The sequence below is a fragment of the Malus domestica genome, chromosome 02 (genome assembly GCF_042453785.1).
Source record: "Malus domestica chromosome 02, GDT2T_hap1".
Classification (NCBI taxonomy): domain Eukaryota; kingdom Viridiplantae; phylum Streptophyta; class Magnoliopsida; order Rosales; family Rosaceae; genus Malus; species Malus domestica.
The window spans coordinates 2,036,038-2,058,440 of record NC_091662.1 but is presented as its reverse complement, the minus strand read 5'-3'; the positions used below and the strand labels follow the sequence as shown (position 1 = coordinate 2,058,440).

At 36.8% G+C, this 22,403-nt stretch overlaps 4 protein-coding genes across 5 annotated transcripts; 2 read left to right on the top strand and 2 right to left on the bottom strand.

Annotated features, from left to right (window-relative positions):
- The first annotated feature begins 2,782 nt into the window (after positions 1 to 2,782).
- LOC108170067 (uncharacterized) lies at positions 2,783 to 7,232 on the top strand. 2 transcript variants are annotated; one of them, XM_070813799.1, is made up of 6 exons: positions 2,783 to 2,915; positions 3,227 to 3,665; positions 4,936 to 5,175; positions 5,276 to 5,369; positions 6,226 to 6,325; positions 6,627 to 7,232. In XM_070813799.1, the coding sequence occupies exons 2-6, from the start codon at positions 3,575 to 3,577 to the stop codon at positions 6,741 to 6,743; spliced, it is 642 nt and encodes a 213-aa protein (XP_070669900.1). In that variant the 5' UTR covers positions 2,783 to 2,915; positions 3,227 to 3,574; the 3' UTR covers positions 6,744 to 7,232. The 2 variants fall into 2 exon arrangements, 1 of the variants encoding a protein (XP_070669900.1); XR_003776534.2 differs by lacking the exon at positions 2,783 to 2,915 and having other exon boundaries at positions 3,528 to 3,665; positions 5,001 to 5,175.
- Positions 7,233 to 8,660: 1,428 nt separating this feature from the next.
- LOC139189666 (uncharacterized) lies at positions 8,661 to 12,181 on the bottom strand. Its single transcript, XM_070808778.1, has 2 exons — positions 11,542 to 12,181; positions 8,661 to 8,764 (listed from the first exon to the last, which is right to left on the bottom strand). The coding sequence occupies exons 1-2, from the start codon at positions 12,179 to 12,181 to the stop codon at positions 8,661 to 8,663; spliced, it is 744 nt and encodes a 247-aa protein (XP_070664879.1).
- Positions 12,182 to 15,503: 3,322 nt separating this feature from the next.
- LOC103426581 (uncharacterized) lies at positions 15,504 to 18,733 on the top strand. The gene is made up of 5 exons (XM_008364670.4): positions 15,504 to 16,315; positions 17,234 to 17,369; positions 17,535 to 17,755; positions 17,937 to 18,110; positions 18,348 to 18,733. Exons 1-5 carry the CDS (start codon positions 16,106 to 16,108, stop codon positions 18,432 to 18,434), a joined length of 828 nt encoding a protein of 275 aa, XP_008362892.1. The 5' UTR covers positions 15,504 to 16,105; the 3' UTR covers positions 18,435 to 18,733.
- An 818-nt stretch (positions 18,734 to 19,551) lies between these two features.
- On the bottom strand, positions 19,552 to 21,387 carry LOC103426580 (calmodulin-like protein 3). Its single transcript, XM_029109086.2, has 2 exons — positions 20,495 to 21,387; positions 19,552 to 19,754 (listed from the first exon to the last, which is right to left on the bottom strand). Exon 1 carries the CDS (start codon positions 21,183 to 21,185, stop codon positions 20,499 to 20,501), a length of 687 nt encoding a protein of 228 aa, XP_028964919.1. The 5' UTR covers positions 21,186 to 21,387; the 3' UTR covers positions 19,552 to 19,754; positions 20,495 to 20,498.
- Between the last annotated feature and the right edge of the window lie 1,016 nt (positions 21,388 to 22,403).

The window sequence follows — 22,403 nt, the reverse complement described above, 5'->3', positions numbered from 1 at the left end:
CTCTTTGTCTACCTCTTTAATCAAAGGCTCTCAACAGCGAAAGGATGAAGACCATTTTTAGACCAGAAATATTCAGCTGACTTCTGACACTGCTGGAATTTATATTCCTTGTACACTGTTCATGTTCATTATTACTGTTTCAATTGTGCATTACATGGTCATACTAAAATTTTGCAAGTACATACTCTGGACACATTTGGAACACGTATTTCATACAAACACTTGGAAATACCAACACTATTATGAGTTATTGAGTGACATATAGAAATTCTTAAGTACGGATGACCAGACTACGTGATCCAACTACACACAAAACACCCTATAGTCTGCATATTCTACTGTATTTTGGTCGCACCCCCTTGTGTTTGGCACCATTTCATGGATATCTTACACTATCTGTTCGTACTTAATACGTATTTATACATAATTAATGTGTTCGTACGTTGTTAATACATGTGGTGTTTGGAGGGAGAGCAGGCGTAAAAATCCATTGCTTTTGACCTCCTCTCAGTCTTAGTCGTCTAACAAAGAGAAAGACCTAGGATCTGGTGTATGTAGTAAGATGAGAAAGGGGATTGGAATGGTTTAAGGCGTGGGGGAATCTGCTTGGTTAGTGGCACGCGAACTTATCGCCCCAAATAATGAGAGTGTGAGAGAGAGAACGACTTTCTAGTAAGCTAATTTATAATTTTGAGAGAGAATTTTTAACAAATATATATTTGTTAAATAAAAGAGTGAGGAGGGGTGGGGGATCTTTTGCACTTCCCAAAAGCTTCAGAGAGAAGAAGAGGGAGGGGGAAGGCAGGTGGCCCTTAAAATAAAGGGAAAATGTGGATGGTGAAGGAAAAAGGGAAGACAAAACCAAGGAAAGTGTCGGGCAGTGGAGGCCCAAGGCAGGGCTTCTTTAGCGCCGGTGTCCCCGCTCTGGTTTGCTGCATATTCCTCCTATTTGCTGAATTAAATTCATCACTCGTCACTCTGAGTGTGTGCAAGTGTATTGTTGCATTTGCATGCTAATTAATTAATTAAACAGATTAACTGAAACTTGTGTGTCTGTCTTTGTTTTTTTGTACGAGAGTGTCTCTAAGTTTGTGTGTGTGTGTGAAATATAGCAACTTTGTACGTACTACTCCTTCTCCTTCCATTCCGAAAGTCTTTATTCTTTTTAGACTAAATCACTTCGCTGACATTCTGCACTCCTTTTCCCAATCTCTCTCTCTCTCTCTCTCTCTCTCTCTCAAGAGTACTACTGCACACACATGAGACTGCATGCATCTTCTCTTTTGACCCATCATTTTAGTTTCTATACCTGTACATTCTTTATACTTATTTGGGCACTACGTACCAAGTGCCACTTAGGTTTAACTTACAGTTTGCATAATAGTAGGAGGCCTAAATATGCTGTGAGCTATATTTTCATCTCACTTTCTGTTACTGTTTCAGTATATGATAATGATATACCAATTGTGTATCATGCAAAGTTGCAAATTATCTGTTATGCCATGTTTGGATAAAGAATTTTAAAATTTCATGTAGTTTAGATTAAATTTGGTATGAGTGTTCTATAAAAATTGATCAAACATCTTTAAAAAATGACTAAATGCAATACAGTTGTGTATATATATATTACATATAAGCCAAGCATCTTATTCTTAGATTAAATAATTAATCATCGAAGAAAAGCATGACATACTAATTAAATTGAAAAGGGTGGGGGTCTAAAATATTGATAAAATATTGTACAAAGAGAGGTGCATTGAAGGAGTTGTTTTGGTTTTTTGGTGGGAGAATATTTCAGGTGCATGCGCAGGGGAAGTTGGTTGATTTATTTGAGTACAAACTAAGCATGACAAACCCTAAAGTAGTGTTGCTCCCCATTCACATCATTCCACTCACCTTCTTCTTCTTCTCCCCCTTCCCATATCCTCTCATCCCGAGGTAAAACCTACCAGTATACATTCTCATCCCTCTCCATCCCTTCCCTCTTCACCTGTCTCCCTGATCTCTCTCTCTCTCTCTCATCCTGCAGATAGCTGTTTCTTTTGTTATATATATGACACACTTGTTAACTAGCTCAATAACTCTGCATTTGGTTGTTTTCCATAACCACAGTGTGTGTATATAGATATCTACATATATAAGTCTATATGTAAATATATCTATATAGCTAAGATATCATGTACGGCTGTTTCTAGAAGATATCCCATCTGTGCTATAATTGTATTCAGATTTTTGTTCTCTTGTATACGTTTCTTATTGCTGCATGTAATGTTTGTATCATGCATCGTTTTAAAATCCCACTTCAATAGCTATCGGTATTTTTGTGTCTTCATTATTTTTTATGGTGTGGAATATAAAATGTTATTGCCCAAAGCATTTGACTCGATGGTGCTAATTAGATGCAAGTTATTAATATTTTATGGATCCCACAAACCCACTTCAACAAATACTGGCCCCAAATCGACACCCTACAATCCACTATATACCTTGACCCTTCCACCCCACTAAGCTAGCAGCCACCTTAATTAGTTTAATTTTTCTCCATAGGAAATTACCTAAAAAATAGTCTCTAGCCGTTTCTTTAATTTGGTTGTAAACATTAGTGTAGTTATGTTGGTTAGAGCAATGTGTACTCCTTCCTTTATATTTAAGATCGAATTCCTCATCTCGTAGTTTAGAGTGAATCAAAAATCGCTTTGTAAAAGAAAATAAATTTGGTTTGATGGAGCCGACATGGGACCATATTTGGTATTCTTTAATTCAAGTACTTTTGCCCCTTTTATTAGGTCAAGGGTAGCAGCTAGCCCTGCTCAAAAGGCGAAAAGACCGCTACAAACTCTTTAGATTTGGCCACATTTCTTCAACAACTTGACTTGCTTTCGGGTTCATGGTGAAAGAACATCTGCTCTTTTATGGTAGCTTGTTTTATCTTCATTTTTATGGCATGGATATGCATGTTTGAGAAGTAGCAGAGAGAAAGCGATGTTGGTGAGGTTCAATCCGAAGACAGATTTACACATCCCTGCTGGCGTAAATTGATCTCAGATTGAGCCGCGCCAATATCACTTTCTTAATTATTTGTTGCTTATTCATAACTAAATCAATTGCTTTTCCTCTCTAACTTCATCAGGTTTTTATTAACAAAAGAAGATTGGAAATTCGAACTTGAAGCAAGATATCGCATGTTAATGTTATTTCTGACCGAATTTATACTTCTATTTGTTAGTTATTAGTCTTTCTTTATCAACAAAAGAAGAGTGGAAATTCGAACTTGAAGCAGGAGAGCTAATCGACGGGTCATCTACTAGTTCCAAGCAGTCTTCGATCTAGAGAGAGATCGATCACAGATATGCAATCTTCCTCCCTCTCTCTTGTGATTGTTGGTTTACGGTTCGAATATCTGGTTTTACTTTTGATTGATTAACAGTGTTGAGAATGAATCTCACTTGGAGAAGGACCTTGCACGGGCTTATAAGTAATTTGAGTTACTCTCTATATTATTGGCAATTGATTTTATGGTGGAACTCAACTTTCTTCATGGTATCAGAGCAGATTGTTCCATGTGTAAAGCCAAATGGCCACAAGTGCTACATGTCATCCCATTTGGGTTGTTCAGGTGTTAGACTTGAAAATTTGTCACACGTGGAGAGACCTTGTATGGGCTAGTAAGTAAATTAAGCTACTCTTCATATTGTCAATTAGTTTTACGATAAAACCTCAACTTTCTGCACATAGTAATGTACGTTCAACTTCAAATGTAGTATTCCCTTATCATCTATACTTAATGAGAGTTTATACTGTCATACTCCTTTCATGAACATTTTTGTAACTTACATTCTTTGAACAAAAATTAACTATAGTCATAGAAGTAATTTTTTTTGAGTTCATTAAAGTGAAAAATTCCCATGGTAACTAATGTCATATGTAGAACAATACTGTTTTGGGTGATGCTACAAAGATCATCTACTTGAACTATATTATGGGGCGACTGATGATTGAATTTTTTCTCTGAATCATTAAAGAAAGAATCCAACCATCAACTACCGCATCACGTGACTTACAAAATATGATTTTAAAACATAATCTTTCTAGCATTTTCCTACTTTTTTTTTTTAAGACAGAAGAGCTAATTACCTTCCTAAATTTGGAGAAACATATTATTATTCTCATTCTTTCTCTAGAAAAATAACCGTATAGGCCAATATACGAAAGTTATGGAATCATCAAATTTAAAGTACTAAAATATCATGATGAACTTTTGTTTTTCAAGTTATATATATTGCTTGAGCATTGTATGTCAATGTAACTAATTTTCCTTTCAAATTAAGTTCTGTTTGTACCCTCACGACACTTGTTCTTCTTGACCCTGGTTAATTATACATGTTCACACTAACCTAACGTTTTCTTTCTGTATTTTTCTATTTTGTTGAGAAATGGAGACTCTCAAAAGTGAGATTCTCCATGGGCTCTCTGTCATTCCATATTTTTGTACAATATTTTATAATATTGGTACGAAAATTCACGTTAACTTGTGAGGTGTCAAAAGATCTATAAAAAAGTGTTACTTTAACAGAGTTTGCTTAGAATTTCTCTTTTTTTTTCTTTAATTAGGTCAACCATTTGAGTTAGAGGCATATCTATGCAACCACCGCCACCCATATTTTTAGTTTTTAGACTAAATTCTGACCATTAAACTAAATTCTGCCCCCAGCCCAAAAATATAGCCGAGCATGTAGGGTTTAGAAATTGATGAATGTACCACCTATTTGCTTTATTCATGGTTATGACATAGTCATGGACCTAAAATCTTGAGTTTCCCCTCAGAGCAGTTGAGTTGACGCGTTGAAAACACGTTCTGTTTCTGATATATTTCCATTAGCTAATTAACTCCATCAAACACTCCCAACGAACTTTTATTTTGTAATTAAATTTTAGGGCACGTCTCGTTGAGGCTGAGGAAATTTAGTTTCTTGAGTTGGTTTTTGTGCATGAAAATGGAGGTGGATTTTTGTGAACAAGAGTTGGCCACGAATGCCGCTGCTTGCAGCCTGTTTCCGGCATCTCTATCTCCGCGGAGACTGCTCAGCAGCAGCGGTCGGAAGAACCATACTTACCAAAAGCTGCCCCAGGAGCCGCTTACGCTCTTCGTCATCAAATTGGATGGTTCTAGCTTTGGTACGTAAATTTAATATCATGCACTGCTCATGCTTTTTACGTACGTACATGCATCGTGTGTGTTGTGATTAACTGATTTTCTTCTTCTCAATGGAGGCAGAGATTCAAGTTTCAAAGACGGCGACCGTGGCCGAACTGAACGAGGCAGTGAAAGATGTTTTCAGTCAGTCGTCGATAGATGAAATGATTTCATGGTACGTATGAATACAATCTTGGCATTGGCATGGATTTGGTTTGTTTTAAAAGTAAGGGAGACTTTGGATGCGGTCCCTAGTTATGAACAATCTTTGACTGAAACTTTGTTGGTTTTCAATTTTTGATCCAAGTCCCTAAAATTAATTGATAATTTATTTCTATGTACGTTACTATATTTTTTAAATTAAAAATTAAAATTTATAGTTGTTTATATTAATGAGATTTTAAATAAAAAACATAATTTGTGGGATTAAAAATATTAAAATATAAATATACTATTGTGTGTGTGTGTGTAAACATGGGTACATTCATAAAAAATAACCAAAAAATTATTGTATCAAAACATGGGTACATTCTTCAAAATGGGTACATTTAGCAAAAATAAAAATGGGTACAAATAAATTAAAAAATATGGGTACAATACAAATAAAACTTTAAAAAATATGGGCACAAAAAGAAATTAATATATGGGTACTAATTAAAATTGAAAGGAAAATTGGTACAAATTAAAAAAGGGTTGCAAATTAAAAATGGGTACAAACTAAAAATAAAAATATATGATAAAAAATTTAGCCATAAATATAAATATACTAATTGTAACATTTTTAATATTAAATGAATATATTTATAAATAAAAAATATTTTATTAATGAAATAATTAATGATATTATTAATACAAAGGACCTTGATCAAAAATTGAAAAGTAATAAGGTTTTAATCAATAGAGTAGTAAAAATAAGGATGAAAACCTAATTACTCCTAAAAGTAATTAGAAGGTATATATTTTGTACAATTTCTCTAATATATTTATACAAGAAAAAAGTGATTCAAATAAATATTGAAATTTCTGAACAGGTCACATGTGTGGGGTAATTTTTGCTTATGCTATGAAGGTCAGAAGCTACTCGATTACAAGGCATTAATCCGACCTTTTGGAATCAAAGATGGCGATAAGGTAGTCTTGCTATATATTATTGTCCACCTCTAAACTTCAGTTTTGAATTTTGAGAAATTTAAACAAATGATTTAATTTGTAAATCTCAATTGCTGAAATGATCATTTTTCAATATATCATCAAATATTCGATTGTTATGTTATCAAATTTGATCAGTATTGTCTTCAATGTTTGATTTTGATCAATTCAACAATTGAGATTTCATTTCTGATCATTTTACTAAATTTCCTTGAATTTTCTCTAATTTTTCTTGACTGCCAAGATTTAATGATATATTGTAATTTTGGTGTAAAATCTGCAGATATTTTTTGTTCGACATGCTTCAATAATTAAGTATGAGCGGGAAAAGCGGCGGATAGGGTTGTGGAGGAAAAGGATATGTGACATCTCTACTTATGAACAGCTGGTGAAGTTGTGATGATGATGAATGACAATCACACATGAATAATTTGTATACATGCAATATTAGGGTTTGTAGACGAATGCTTCCACTTGAGAAATCCGATTCTTTCATTTTTTTTGTTAAGGCATGTACGTTGTTTATAGTTGTAAATAGCAAGAGTCACAGGGAACTTGTTAGTTAAAATCATGTACAGTCCAATGAACAGCCAGCAGAAAATTGTAAATTGTTGAAATATTTCATGGATCGATTACGAAAACCGAAATCGAGGTTACTAGATCTCCAGATGATCAGCTTCAGTTTGAAATCTGACTCTGTAGAGAGCATATACACTTATAGGAAGGTGCAGCATGATTCAGAGAGGAGAGGATGCAGATGAAAACCAGGGTTCTATGTATCGAAACGGTAGATCTTAAGAGGATTATATCTGTCTTCATCTGTATGTTTACAGCAAGTTTCAATAAATTTTAATGAAAGATAGAATAAAAAAGCTCAAACTTTCCAGAAGTTTTTTTATTGTCATGCCATGTGGTATTACAAATCTGTTCATGTTACAACACATAAATCTATTTCTTAATAGGGTAGTGTTATTCATGTCTGAAAATTAAGAGATGTATATGAAAGGTAAAAAAAGGTGTGTGGATTGTGGAGCCAAAAATATTCGCTAGGCGACACGTGGACTTTTGAACGAAAGAGGACAAAAATACCCTTGAGGCATACCGGGATTCCTACGATCAAGTAGTGGGTAATCATCCTCAACCAATTCAAAAATGCTCCAAAAGAGGTAACCAATTCCAAATTATCTTATTTTAGGTAATTATTTCCAAAACTTAATTTCCCTAATATATTATTTAGTTAATTAATTATCTAAATAATATATTCTTCCCATATCTCCTAAAATCATCCCTTAATTATCAATTTGAAACATCCACTCAAACCTAAAAAATTATATAGGGCCGGCTACCCCATTCAAAGCCTATTCCATCACCTTTTTCTACCTTTTCCACCTTTCCTTCCCTTTTAAATTAGCCAATCAATACCATAAATACTAAAACATTTCCTTTCATATTTAATTAGCCAATTAATTGGCTAATTAAACCTAAAATAAACCCTAAAATCCCACCTAGTAGACCGGCCACATTCCCTCTCTTTGCTCCACACCTTTTCAAATTTCTTCCACTTTATTAGCCAAATAATGCTAGTCATTCAATTGGGTAACTTCCCATTTATTTCTATTATATTTTATTAGCCAATAAAGTGGCTAATAAAACCACAAAATTCATCCCAAAGCACAAAGAAAGGGCCGGCCATTTCTTGAAGATGTGGACCAATTTGGTCCTATAAATTGTCACCCATTTTTACCAAACACTCATTCCAAACCTCTTGCAAAAATTCCAAAACACTCTAAACACTATTTCTCTCTAAATTTCTAACTTTGGCATCGGAGGTTCTTCGGCCAAAGCCCCCCCCCATTCATCGTGGGCGCGTGAGACTTTTGGCCTTAACCTAAGGTGCTAGTTGTTTTGTAGGTGCAAAATCGTCCAAGATCGAAGAGGAGAAAATTTGCATCCACATGGATAGCACCACTCTTAATATTATACCTTACTTGCATTACACATATAAATCGCTCACCTATATGTTTTATAACACATATAGTAATAACACTTTGTGACAATGTGACCATCCTACTCGAAAATTTCTCCAAACTTTCGATCAAAGTGGCTGACATTAATTAGCTGCAAATATATATCTCAAATGAAACATTGGCGTGATGAATGATGATTCCAAAATATCAAATGTGAGCTCTCCTAGCCTCTTCCACTTGTCACTTTGGCTCGAAGATTTCATACACAACCGTTAACAAAGGCGACCTTTGTTTCATTCAATCGTGTGTCAAGTCTGCAGTCGAGGAATGGGATTGACCGCGCGCAACAATCATCTGCGTTGCTGCTTGCCAGTATTTAACGGAGAGTCTCTGATGCTCTTAGACTGGCTGTAGGTGAGCTGGTGTGTTCCGTCAGGTTTCTTCTTTCGCCTTCCTAGTTGAGATAAACGAGAATTATGAGATAAAATGGCGAGAGGTCATTGACATCCTGCGAAGGAGTAAGAATCCTCACGACTTCATCCATTGTAGGGCGGGATTTTGGTCCCTACTAAGGCAGCTGTAAGCCAATTGTGAGACCTTCTGGACCCCTTTAATGGAGTAGTTCAATTCCATGCGTGGATCCACTAGAACGGAAAGCTTTCGCTTGTCAGCTAAATGTGGCCGAGCCCATGCCACCAGGTTTTGTTCTCTGCTAGGGCATTTCTTGTCCTTGGATCTTCTTTTGTTGTAAACTAAACCAAAAACCAATCAAGCAATAAACAAAACACAATGATTTCAGAGTTCCTCCAATATAGGAGTACCTCTCTAACAACGGAAGCTTTATTGATTACCAACAAATACAAGAGAACTCACAAACTCAAAGTGTTCTCAAGTATACAAACTTATGCCTCTCAAAAACTCTCACACACAAAACTCAATCCCACATCCATCTATTTATACTAATAGATGTCATAGGTTACACAAAGTCCCTAGAATATAGGAAATCAAATCTTATACTAAAACCAAATCCCAAACCAACTAGGAAACACAAATCTAAATATCTTGCGTCCAAGATATCCGAATCCTTGTTTGATTCTTATTTTAGTTTAGGCATGTTGTTTTAATGTCAAATCCAGCATCTTCCTGTTACAATCTCAAGTAAAACTACACCAAAGCTGTATTTTTATACACATCAGTTTTAGATGTCAAGTGTCCTGTGAAAACGAAGGGAACACAAATTGTACTGGTTAGACCTCCAATTTCTTATGAAACAAGAAACTCATACAGAGATCTTGAGTTAATTATGTTCTGAATCAATAGGATAAAAAAAGAGTTCACATAGCCGAGCTCATTCGGATATTCATATTTTCCGAGTGCTTTGCTCTTAAGGTTCGACTCTCTTTTCTTTGAATGTAAAACATATAAATCATACATGATAGCTATCAGTCTTCTTAAAATTCTAAGTATTACATAAGGACTGTTCTGTATCTAAAATTTCGAATGTTACCAATGCTTGGTGGTTCAAGTGGTAAGGAGCTTGTTCCCCTTAAGCAAGGTCTCGAGTTCGAGTCTTGTGAATGGAGAGCCAGCATTGGAAGAGTTTGCCCCCCCCCCCGAATGGGGTCCAACCCAGCTCGAGGGATTAGTCCTCACCTACGTGTGGGAGATACCCTGGATTCATCCAAAAAAAATTTCGATTGTCTCGAAAAATTTGAACCATCTGTTATGGCTTCCTTAACATTCTCTGGAGTAGCATAGCAATTGGTTCCAACAATCCTAGTAGAAACATGCGTTTTGTCTCCCTCAACCAGTGGCGGAGCCACGAATCTTACCACAATGGGTCGTAGTGTAAAAGTCCAAAAAAAAATTTAGGATGGAAAAACATGTTGAAAATGAAATCATAGTACTTTTATTCATAATTCATAATGAAAACAATATTACAAGCTATAATTGTCCACGACGAGATTTCATATTTTGAAAACGAAGCATTATAGCTTCATTTTCAATACAAGCAAAAATATCTCTCTCAATATAAACAAGCAAGCTATCACTCAACCATTGATCTCCCATTTTGTTCCTAAGTGGACCCTTAACAATATTCATGACAGAAAATGTTCTCTCCACTGAAGCAGTTGCAACTGGTAAAACTAAAGACAATGTAATGAGAAAATATACATAATTGAATACTTGATGCATCCTTGTCTCCACCATTTTTTTTTTTGCAAGATCACCAATCCTTTCCAATTGAGAGAAATCACTACTGGAACGCACATAATGAATATAAATCTCAAGTTGATCTTCAAGTGTCAAACGATCCTCATCCGAAAAGTCTTGAGGATAAAATTGAGCAAGACGAAGTAACTTTGGTTTATCAAAAGCTACAAATGAATCTTTCGGACTCAAACATGCCAAACAAATAAGCAACTCGGTATTTACCTCATTAAAGCGATCCTCTAACTCCGTAATTTGCTCATCAATGACATAAATACAGAGCTCCACACGATAATGATGACGATTTGTCTTTATTGGAGCATTACGCCTTGACCTCCCTGGAAGTATAAATGCCTCTTCCATGTTAGGAACATCAATATAATGTTTTTCACAAAAGAAGATACTTCATCAACCAATGCATCGAACCCATTATTCCTTATCCAATGTAGCTTTTCCTTGCATGATTTCACTAAAGCCATTGCATTCACAATTTCTTGATCTTTCCTTTGCAATGCTTGTGACAAATCATTTGTGAGTCCCAATATGACTTTCATCAAGAAAAGGTGAAACACAAACTCAAAAGTACGTATATCTCTCATTAACTTATTTGCTTCACTCGCACTTTCATTGGGATTATCATCAATAACCATTTAAAACACATGAACCACGGATGAAAACATGGAAATGATGCTAATCAAGGTACCATAGTGTGAGTTCCATCGTGTGTCACCGGTACGTTTGAGACTTGTTTCTTGATTTAAGCCTTGCCCCGTTATAAGACAATCATTTTCAAAAGCTATCACAAACTCTTCTTGAAGTTGCTCTCTAAGTAAATCACGCCGCTTACAAGATGCTCCAACATGATTAACCACACTATTAGCCGTTGCAAAAAAAGAGGCAATGTCTATATTCTTCTTTGCTACGGCAACAAGAGCTAGTTGAAGTGATGAGCAAAGCAATGAACATAATATGCACAAGGTTGTTCTCTCAATATCTTTGTTTTAAGGTCATTCAACTCACCTTTCATATTGCTAGCACCATCATAACCTTGTTCTCGTAGCTTGGAAATGCTCAAACCGTTGCGAGAAAATAATGTGTCAATAGCATCCTTTAGTGAACTTGAAGTAGTGTTGGTAACATGTTGGATACCCACAAATCTTTCAATTACATGCCCGTTGTCATCCACATAACGCCACACCATAGCCATTTGCTCTTTCACCGACACATCACGTGCTTCATCCACCAATATTGAAAAGAATCTATCTTTTAGACCATCCATGATAGCATCAAGTGTTTCAAGGGCACATGAATTCACAATTTCTTTTTGAATGCTAGGAGCTACTAATCTGAGATTCCCCGGAGCATTTTCCATCACAACTTCTCTAACTTTATCATTATTATCTGCAAGGAATTGCAATAGCTCCAAGTAATTTCCCATATTGCTTGAAGTGGCACTTTCATCATAGCCACGAAAAGGAAGACCTTGTCGCAATAAAAACTTAGTGCACTTGATTGATGCATTCAAGCATGTGCGATAAGCCTTACGAGCTTGGTCGGAGTGTTTGCTCACTGCCGTTTCAATATGTGTAGCTTGATTCATCAAATTTGTAGCAGCTTCTCTAGCCTTATTATGAACACTCCCAACCTGTCCAACATGCATCTTAAATCTTTCTCTCCCTTTCTTCCAAGTCTTAAATCCATCTCCAGTGAAAGCTTCACTACCCACTTGTGTAAAATTGGTTTTAAAGAGATAGCAATAGAGACAAAATGTCGCATCTTTAGATACACTATACTCCAACCAACCAAACTCATCAAACCATTGGGGAATGAAGCGTCGATTAATTCCCGACATATTAGTTATTGGGAAATTATGACCTCTAGGTTGACAAGGTCCTTTTTGTAGATATGATCTTCGGACCTCATCTCTCATATTAGCATCATAATCTATTATTCGAGTTCTCAATCCAGGATCCGCTTCAAGATTACCCAAAACACTATCTAACTGACTTTGTCTTGAACTTGGAGTTCTTGAACTACCAACAGTATTTGAACTATCAATATTATTCGAACTACCCGAACCCGATGATGACTTTCTCTTAAAAAACCGTTCCATAATAATTCTACATATACAAAATATTCAAAATAAATACTCACAATATAAACAAACCATCAACATAATCAAAATAAATATGAATTGGATATCAATTAAATTAAATATCTCATCTTGCATTCTACATATACAAAATAATGAAAATAAAAACTCACAATATAAACAAACCATCAATATAATCAAAATAAATATGAATTGAATTTCAATTAAATCAAATATATTCTACATATTCAAAATATTCAAAATAAATACTCACAATATAAACAAACCATCAACATAATCAAAATAAGTATGAATTGGATTTCAATTAAATTAAATATCTCATCTTGCATTCTACATATACAAAATAATGAAAATAAAAACTCACAATATAAACAAACCATCAATATAATCAAAATAAATATGAATTGAATTCAATTAAATTAAATATATTCTACATATACAAAATATTCAAAATAAATACTCACAATATAAACAAACCACCAATATAATCAAAATAAATATGAATTAGGTTTCAATTAAATTAAATATATCATACATAGGGTTTAGAACTTACTTGAATTGTGAAATTTCACAATAACAATGAGCAAATACAAAGAGCAAAGTTGGTGGCACCACCACCACAGTGACGACGACGGCAGCACAAATGCACCTTAATGGCGGCAGCAAGGGAGGAGATGGAGTTGAGGGTTTGGGGGGGATTGAGTTTGGAACTTAGGGTTGGAGGAGGAGAAAACAAAAGAAATTTGGGGGTTTTGGAATGAATGGTTTCGGATCTGTGTGAAATAGGGTTGAAAAGGACACGCTGGGCTTTTTTTTTCTTTAGACCTGGCCCAAAACGACGTCTTTTTGCCCAGGTTGTTTAAAAAAAAAAAAAACAGGCGCGTGAGCGCCTTCGTCTTCAACCAGCTCAGCCGAGGACCTTTCGTCGAACACTTGGTGTGCAGCTAATGGGTCGCACCAGCAGCTCCAAAGGGTCTCTAAGGTTGTTTCCATGGCTTCCAAGGGGTCGTGCGACCCCATTGACCCCACTGTGGATCCGCCACTGCCCTCGACTGGGCTTTCGCCAAACCAAAATCTGAAAGCTTTGCATTGTAGGACAATAGGAGGCGAAAGATGGAGGATATGTATTGAATTGAATTGTGAAATCCACATTTGCCCTGCATGGCAAATATGCCGAAACCCTTTTCAAGTTGGGACTTACTTGGTAACAAGGTAGCCATATATTGGTTAACATGTAGGACCCCAAATCAAATCATGCATATGATCAAGGCTAGTGATGGGATCAATCGTGATAACACCCGCGCTGATTATGGTTGTTTTCTGCTTTGTGATGTCTCGTAAGCATGAATTATCAGGACGAACAACATCTAACTCAGATCATGCATATCATTGAGCTCCATCATATCCAATACGAGTAAAGGTGTTACAAAAGTGCTATGATTAGTCGCGCAATCATTCAAATTAAGATTTTAACGTTCCAGCTTTATGAGTCACATAAGCATGAATGGTCGAACCAACACCACCAAATTTGGAGAATTTCATGCATCAAATATGGTATCATGCTAGGGTTAATATGCTTCTTTTTACTAGTTTTCGCTCCACCATCTGAAAAGCCAAAAACAACTTGGCTCTGATTGCATCAGAACACGAAGCCCCATGCCATCATCACCTTCAACTAAGTGGAGGTCAGGATCCTTTCCTGAGCAATTCCCTAGGGATCCCGCAATCTTGTTCGTTCATTGTATATTGTGTGGTCAGAAATCATTTAAAATTTAAATTTTAAAATTCAAATATGAATAGTACCTAACGAAAACTGACCGCACGATATAAAATGAACGGATAAGATTGCGGGATCCCTAGGGAATTGCTCAGGAGATGATCCTGGTTCGGTGGTTGCCATCCTTTGGGTTTCACTATCCAGTCTATTAATTTACACCCAATTTTTATTGCTGGAGCTCTTTTTTGGTTCCAACTTCTAATGATGCTAATCTTGCCTCTGGAACTCAGGGAAAAACCATGGAATGGAAACCCTAAATATTTGAAGGATTCAGAACAGTCGGATTGTGAAGGTGGTGAGACAATTTAATAATCACACGTCCACCATAGGTGATAGTTTTTAGTCTACCCGAATACTGAAAAATGCGTCATATGTCATTATACAAGTGGATGAACACTTGAAAAAAAAAATTCCTTCTACATGTATAATAACATTCTAGCATATGGGCACACACAAAGTGTGTGAGAAGTTTTTTTTATTTTTGTTTTTGAAATAGAAAGAGAGAGGAAGAGAGTGATAGAAAATGTGAGTGAGAATTTTTTATTTTTTTTAATAAATTAGAGATATGTTAGAATTACATGTAGGTGAGACTTTGAAAAAAAAAAGCAAAATTTGGTTTGTGAAATTACATTTCTGCCCCATATTTCTTATTCATGTTCTGTTTTAATTAAAAGGTTAAACTGATAATTTTATAGGGTTTTGGTTGACAATGAATGCTTTATTAATTAGTAGAGATATAGTGTACCACGTGTTCCCAATACATTGAAAAATCTTTCCCACCATAGAATATAGCATTTCAAATAACACATTCAAATATTGTTGTCCTTGCCACTCAGTAATACGATCTGGTGGTATTCCTCTTCACTTGGAAATGAGATGTTTTAGATTTGAATCATGTGAATGGCGAATTCGATATCAAATTAGGTTACCCATTATGTAACTTAGCAGAACCTCCCTCTCATTAATGTAAAATATCGATGTTCTAAAAAATACAGTCAGATCGACCGTCTGATAAATACCACCTTCAATAAAACTGTAAAATAATGTGCAATTGCAAGTATACGTAGGCTTGGACTTTGGGTTGGGCCTCTTAACCAGCCCATAAAATTAAAAAAATGGAAAACGTAGGGAGAGAGAGGATTTAATTGACTTGCGATCCAGGGCGGCGCCGGCTCCTTGAACCAAACGACCGAGAAACCTCACGACATGATAACGTCACACACCGAACCTCCAACTTGTCATACACTCTCAAGCACTGCCCAATAGAGACCTTCCACGTAACCCACCAACAAACTTAACATCCCTTCTTCTCTGACGTGTCGTCATCTGATTCGTGGCCCTCGGGAACCAGGCGTTATTCTATCACCAATCTCCTCACCGGTGACCCGCTGTGGAGGGAAACCCAAAGGCCAAAAGCGCCATGGGAGAAAGCAACACAGAAGCACCAAAGATTCAATGTCCGATTAAATACTTTTCCGAAATTATATTTCTCTCCCCATAAAACTTTGAAATTGTAATTGTTGCCAAATTTGGGGAAATTAGGGGTTGGAATTGGAGGGGGTTGCGATCTGGATCGGAAATTAGGGTTGGAAATTGGGGGAAAACTGAGATCGAAACGGTGCGCTGCATGAGAAGGAAGCCGACGGCGGGGGAGAGGGAGGAGGAAGAAGGGAGAGAGTGAGAGAAGGCAAAACATGTCTGCCGTTGTGTGCGGGAAGAGATCATCGATTTTCGAAGACAACTCGCTGCCGTCGACTTCCCCTCCCGTCTCCTCCGCTTCCAAGAGAATCCGCTGCTCTTCTTCTTCCTCCCCTGTTCGCTTCTCTCCTCCCTCCACGACGTCGTTTGCTGCCTCGCATTTGATCGAACAACTCAGGGCCGTTTTCCCGGACATGGACAACCAGGTTCACATTTCATTCATTTTTCTCTTTTTTTTCATTAATTAATCAATTCTGTGTAATTATGTTGGAATTGTTGATTTTTATTGTTGTATGCATCATTCGAAGGGATAAATTTGATTGCTTGGATTGGATTGGATGATAGGACTGGATTCGATTAGCGAGCCTAATTTAAAAGAAAATCTAATGAAAATGACTTGGAAACTTTAGATTTTAACTATAATCACAAAATAAAAGATAAAGTGAATAGTATTAGAATTGATTTTTTAGCGTAAAAATATGATTTTTCGTTAAAGTTAACATGACATGATCTTTTCGTTAAAGTTCCCTAATTTAAATGCCAAATATTAGGGAATGCATTTTCATAGTATTCGGCGTCCCTGAATTTCGTATGCCATGATTATCGTGAATTGTTTAGTTCAATTGTGAAACTACAAATGGAATCCCTCTTGCATTTTCGTGTGTTCTGGGTGTTTTTATGATAATTGGTTTGAGTCTTGTTGATCATTTTGTGGCATATTACATGTTTCTCTATCATTTTTTTATATTATATCTTCGTTCTCTGGCATATTTGCTTTGTTGCATTTCTGATTTTCCGACTGCCATGAAGTGTATGTTTACATACAGATACGTATGTGTGTGCGCTTGTGTGTATATGTACAAACACTATACAGGGAGTTAAACATGTGTGACACGGATGCACGCTGCCCCTTCAATGTGGTTGGTTGCATTGACTTCTTGGTGTAACTCGATCGACAACCCACGTGATTGGTGACCTCCCGTAATTGAAACTCCGCATGCATATACGTGCCATTTTTGTTTTTCTTGTCATGGTTCTTAATACCCTTCAACTTTGGAGGATGTGCATCATATCTAGTTAATTAAGATGAAAGGTTACTAAGCATTTTGAAATTATTATCCTAGCTTCTGGAGGGAGCACTTGAAGAATGTGGTGGTGATTTGGATTCGGCTATCAAAAGTTTGAATGAGCTACGTTTAGGTTCTGCAGCAGGAAAATCTGATATAGCGCCAGAAGCAAATGTGCAACTCCAATCACAAAGTATGAGCAGATACTTTCTTGCTTTACCTAGAAAGTTATATCGTTGTCTCACCTTCCACAGGGCTTACCACCGTGACAGTCTTTCAAGAATTGAATCTATAAGTTTTTTGGTAATCTTGCTAGTATTGTAGACATTAAGGGGGGTTGATCAATATTTTGTTTCAGGTGCGGTAGCAACAAATGGAGAGGTTGCAGTAACTGATGATCCATCAGTGCAAAATAACCTTCCCAAGGATGGAGCTGAGTGGGTGGAGCTCGTTGTCAGAGAGATGATGAGTGCCTCTAACATGTATGATGCTAAAGCTCGTGCTTCAAGGGTGCTTGAGGCTTTGGAGAAGTCCATTAGTGCTTGTGCAACCACAGAGGTAGCCCAAAGCTTTCGCCAGGTATGACCTCTTAATTACATATATTGCATGTCCAATATATGTTTCTCTTTGTCTAGTTATTGTTTTTTTCTTCCCTTGGCAGTGAGTAGAAAACCGGGGGAATGTTTGAGGATGCAACATCTATTAATTTTCCTTTTTTTTCCTAATGGCTTAGCGGTACTTATGTTTTTCCTTGTTGTAGGAAAATATGATGCTGAAGGAACAAATGGAAGCTATTATTCAGGAAAATGCAATTTTAAAGCGAGCTGTATCCACTCAGCATGAACGGCAGAAGGAGTTTGAAGATAGAGGCCAGGAATTGCAGCATCTGAAGCAACTGGTGGCCCAGTACCAGGAACAGTTGAGAACCCTCGAGGTTGGGCTCAGGAACCTAATAACTTTATACAACCTTATATTTGGATGGAAGTTTTGGGAGAACAATATGGTCTTGCTTGCTTTATATAAACAGCTCATTACATTATCTCCTTCCTAGTCTGTTACCGTTCCTTTTTAAGTTGATTCTTTCTTCATCGTGGTCATTGCTTGCTTAAGTTTTCTAAATTCTGTGTGTGCTGATTTCTGTCGTTTGATTATTTCTTTTATACCTTATCAGGTGAACAACTACGCACTTACAATGCACCTAAAGCAGGCACAACAAAGCAGCTCCATCCCAGGGCGCTTTCATCCGGATGTTTTCTAAAGAATTTGTATAACGATAAATGTTTCTTCGGCTTTGTGGACGGATCATGTGCTTTCGTGTGGTAGTTTTAATGACATGGAGGCACTTCAAGCTGTATTTGTGTTGTTTGGGAAACAGAGATGCAGCTTCTTTCCTCTGTTATGGTGACGACGCAGTTTCGTTCAAACACGAATTCAGGGATATGTTCTGTAGGTTTTATAGGAAGAAACATTTAGTGATTTAATTGTATCTTTTTATACTTCAATTAAAGAGGGTTTATGCTTTAAACCCTATTATTCAATCGAATTTCGTCGGCTGAATTCTTGTACATTCCATGCATCCTCTACAATTTTTTGTGTTCGCCAACTGATCGTACAGATCCAAAATTTGATCGTACTTATCATCTGTGAATGGCATCCTTACTTCCGTGGGCATCGCTCATTCCTTTGTCCTTTTCCCCGATTTTTGCTCTATGCCGAAACCCAAACGTTAAGCCAGCAACACTTCCAAATGCCATTTCGATGGGCAGGGAAACTCGCACGTGTGGTTTTGGCCAGGGTTTCTTGAGGAATCGAAAGATGAAAGATGATCTCTCTGGTATTCTACCTTTATCTGTCCCGAGTTGTTCGCAAGTGAATGAGCATAAGTTGTGTGGTCTGTAAGAGACTTGTAGCTTAAGTAATTAAGAGTATTTATCGCTGCACTCAACTCGAGGTCCTGTCCACGAATTTTTTTTTCCCAAAATCGTTTGGATTTCTGTATATAAAAAGTAAGTGGGAATATGATTACCAAAAATAAGTGGGAATATGAATTTGCCGTTTCGTACATGCAAAGGATCTCTTTAGCACCGTAAACTTGACTCTTCTCTGAATCAGTCTGATTACTCGATGGACAGGGGATTGCTTCATGAAGACGGCATTTTTCTATGTTGCAGAAAATTTTGATATAGCAGCAGAAATACGGATATCGCTTCAATGCTGCAATTGTTTTAGCTAGAAGTTTGATTTCTACAATTATCCAGATCTTTTATATTTAATCTTAGTCGTTCAGAAATACATATAATAATCCCTTTAACTTTTGCTTTTGGCCTTTGGCTTTTGCTTTTGTTCCTTTTTCTTTTCTATTGCAAATGCCAACGAAGATCCTAGGCTGTATTTATTTATTCACAACATGCTTTCAGCCAGCCATGAAATTTACAATTGGGCACATGCATTGACATAGAAAACTACACGCATGGCCTAGAGATGAGTTTTTGGAAACTTCATAGGCTTAAAAAATAGTTAAATTGCTGACAACATTTGTTTTTCTTTTTGGCCTCAAGCTGACAACAGTTGCGTGAAACTATAAATCACAAAACAAAACATTTTAAGCGTTTTGTAACTTAATTAGTTAAGAGCATTTAGTAAGCGATTAGTAGTTAGAAATATTCATCTTTTTGCTTCGAGATTTCAAGTTCAATTTCATTCTTTCCAATATCGCTTGTATAGAAAAGAATTGCAATACATCATATGCTGTTGAACTCATCAAGGTTGGAGAGAAATATTACAGATAATAATATCACACAGCAAGAGGGGGTAAAAGGTAAATGTCTATTGAAAACCCATAAGGGCATAGACCATGATGGTCTGTCTGCCAATGAAAGGTTAAAATAAACTAATTTAGAGAGAGACAGCAATGAAGGCTACTACTGTAGAGAGAGACGGCAATGAAGGTTGGTTAGGGAGGAATGGCATCCTATGCCATGACACATGGTGGTTGTGAATTGAAGATGAAGCTGCAAATTAATCAATGTCTGGTTTATCTTGTTTCCTATACAACTTGGTGCATGTGTTTAGACATGAGGAATACCTACCTAAACCTGAGAAACGGTATCTTAATCCAATCAGATACTGTTAATGTTCTTTCGGTAACAAGTTGATGAAGGGTAGATGAAACTTACTGGATCTTGGGAGGTAAGAGTACCTAAACCTGAGAAACGATATCTCAAGCCAATTATGCGTACCATTTAACACAAGAAATTGATGATGGTAATTAAATCTTACTAGAGCTTTGGAAGTAGGAGCTTAATTAGAGATCAATACCTAATTAGTGGGCTAATAGAAGTCCTCCACCTTTCATCATCCTCTTGAACTCATCAAAATTGACCATACCATCTCCATCCCTATCAACTTTCTTCACCATCTCCTTACAATCCTCCACCTTATTCCCCTCTCTCAATCCCAAAGAACACAACACCACCGCCAACTCCTCCACCGAAATCAACCCATCTTTATCCTTATCAAACACACCAAACGCCTCCTTCAACTCCTCCTCCTCCTCCGCTCCTCCCCCATCTCCGCCCTCCACTACCCCATCATCCCGACGAAGCATGGACCCGCACAGCATGCAAAACTCATCAAAGTCAATCAACCCATCTCCATTAGCATCCACCTTCTTTACCATTTCTTCCACCTCAGAATCACTCATAAAAATCCTGATATTCTTCAGTGACTCCTTGAGCTCCTGCTTTGTGATGAACCCGTCACTGTTCTTGTCGAAAGTGGCAAACAATTGCTTCAGCTCCGCCGCCTGATCTGCTACTTTTGGTTGCGGACTAATACTATTCACAACATGATTATCTTTGTCCTTGCTTGGAGTGGTAGTAGGAGTGGAGTAGGGTTTGGACAAAGATTGAAACCAAGCAAGGAGCTTGGTGGTGGGAAAACGAAAGAAAATATTTACGAGGCCAGCTATGAATAAAACTGCTAATAAAAGTACGGTGGTTACCGCCATTTTTTCTGTTTTTTTTTCTTTTTCAGCAACTAAGGAGAAGATGATAAGGAAGAAGAAGAAGAAAGAAGAGGAGGCCAAGAGCAAGGAGAAGAACTGACTTTGACGTCTTATCAAAGTCTTTGGTAAATTCTTCCAAATTACAGATTCCAGCACTACGCGGTTTTTGGTTTGCTTTTCGATTCCATTGTCCCACAAACCGCGTGATCTCAACATAAAATAATGCGACACTTAAACACACATTTGTTTTCTTACTAATTAGCTTCATGTGATTGCTTACTAATTGTATGTATTATTTTTGCTAACAGTACTCTCAAAGTTGACTTCCAATTCTACTTGGGTACACTGCCCTAATTTGGAGGGAGTTCTTTGCCCGACTATCTGCATACGGCATCATAGACAATTAGCCTATTAGGTGAGTTTGAGTGCGTGTACCAAACAGACAACTCAGTGTGTGTGAGTGTATGCTCGCATAGCTACATGGTCCGCCTCTAGGATAGTGAAATTTCTTTCTGATTATAGCTAATAGTAGATGACGAATTCCAGACATATATTGTATTCCACAAGGTATGTCTTGAGTTTAATTTTTTTTCATTGTGAATCACATGATAATGGTCAGGAAAAGGTTGAAATATCTTTGTGAATCTTTCCGGCCCTCAGAAGAGTAAACTACTGTGATGATACCATTGGTTGGTCCATTAAAAAAAAACACATGATGTCATCATTGAAAGTAATTCTTAGATAGTGATAACGGTAGGATTGTATGTTCAATTTGAACTGAAATTAATAACAGAGGTTTTTTTTCTTTTTTCTTTTTAGTGCATCTGTATTTTTACATTAAAGGAAGAGGGAGTTTGACTAAGCCACACACGGACATCCTAATTTGGTATCGAATTCACCATCTACAAGATTCAAACCTAAGATCTCTTGCTTCAAAGTGAAGAAGAACACTATCAGACCGTAATACCGAGTAGCGATAACAGAGTTAACCACAAAGGTAATATTAAGAGTTTTTTTTCGCCACACGAGCAATATTGATGAAACCAATACAAATTAAATGGCTCAACCTAGCATTTGATTGAGTCTTATCTTTATTTTGTTTGAGTTCCACGGTAGCCTTAGAATTCTGCTCCGTTGCCACCACTAAAAATATCAGTAAACGGTGCCGGTCACTATCATGGTCGTTGTAGATGGGCAGACTTAGAAGATAGTACTACTTGT

What these genes read in the sequence shown, in the direction of transcription:
- LOC103426580 (XM_029109086.2), bottom strand. Translation starts at nt 21,185, where the DNA reads ATGGCGGTAACCACCGTACTTTTATTAGCAGTTTTATTCATAGCTGGC.
- LOC139189666 (XM_070808778.1), bottom strand. Translation starts at nt 12,181, where the DNA reads ATGCATGTTGGACAGGTTGGGAGTGTTCATAATAAGGCTAGAGAAGCT. An exon ending in TGGTGCTAGCAATATGAAAG is followed by an intron (nt 8,765 to 11,541) that starts GTGAGTTGAATG and finishes TATCTCAACTAG; the next exon opens with GAAGGCGAAAGAAGAAACCT.
- LOC108170067 (XM_070813799.1), top strand. Translation starts at nt 3,575, where the DNA reads ATGGCCACAAGTGCTACATGTCATCCCATTTGGGTTGTTCAGGTGTTA. An exon ending in GAGAGACCTTGTATGGGCTA is followed by an intron (nt 3,666 to 4,935) that starts GTAAGTAAATTA and finishes ATTAAATTTTAG; the next exon opens with GGCACGTCTCGTTGAGGCTG. An exon ending in ATAGATGAAATGATTTCATG is followed by an intron (nt 5,370 to 6,225) that starts GTACGTATGAAT and finishes ATTTCTGAACAG; the next exon opens with GTCACATGTGTGGGGTAATT.
- LOC103426581 (XM_008364670.4), top strand. Translation starts at nt 16,106, where the DNA reads ATGTCTGCCGTTGTGTGCGGGAAGAGATCATCGATTTTCGAAGACAAC. An exon ending in TAGCCCAAAGCTTTCGCCAG is followed by an intron (nt 17,756 to 17,936) that starts GTATGACCTCTT and finishes TCCTTGTTGTAG; the next exon opens with GAAAATATGATGCTGAAGGA. An exon ending in AACAGTTGAGAACCCTCGAG is followed by an intron (nt 18,111 to 18,347) that starts GTTGGGCTCAGG and finishes ATACCTTATCAG; the next exon opens with GTGAACAACTACGCACTTAC.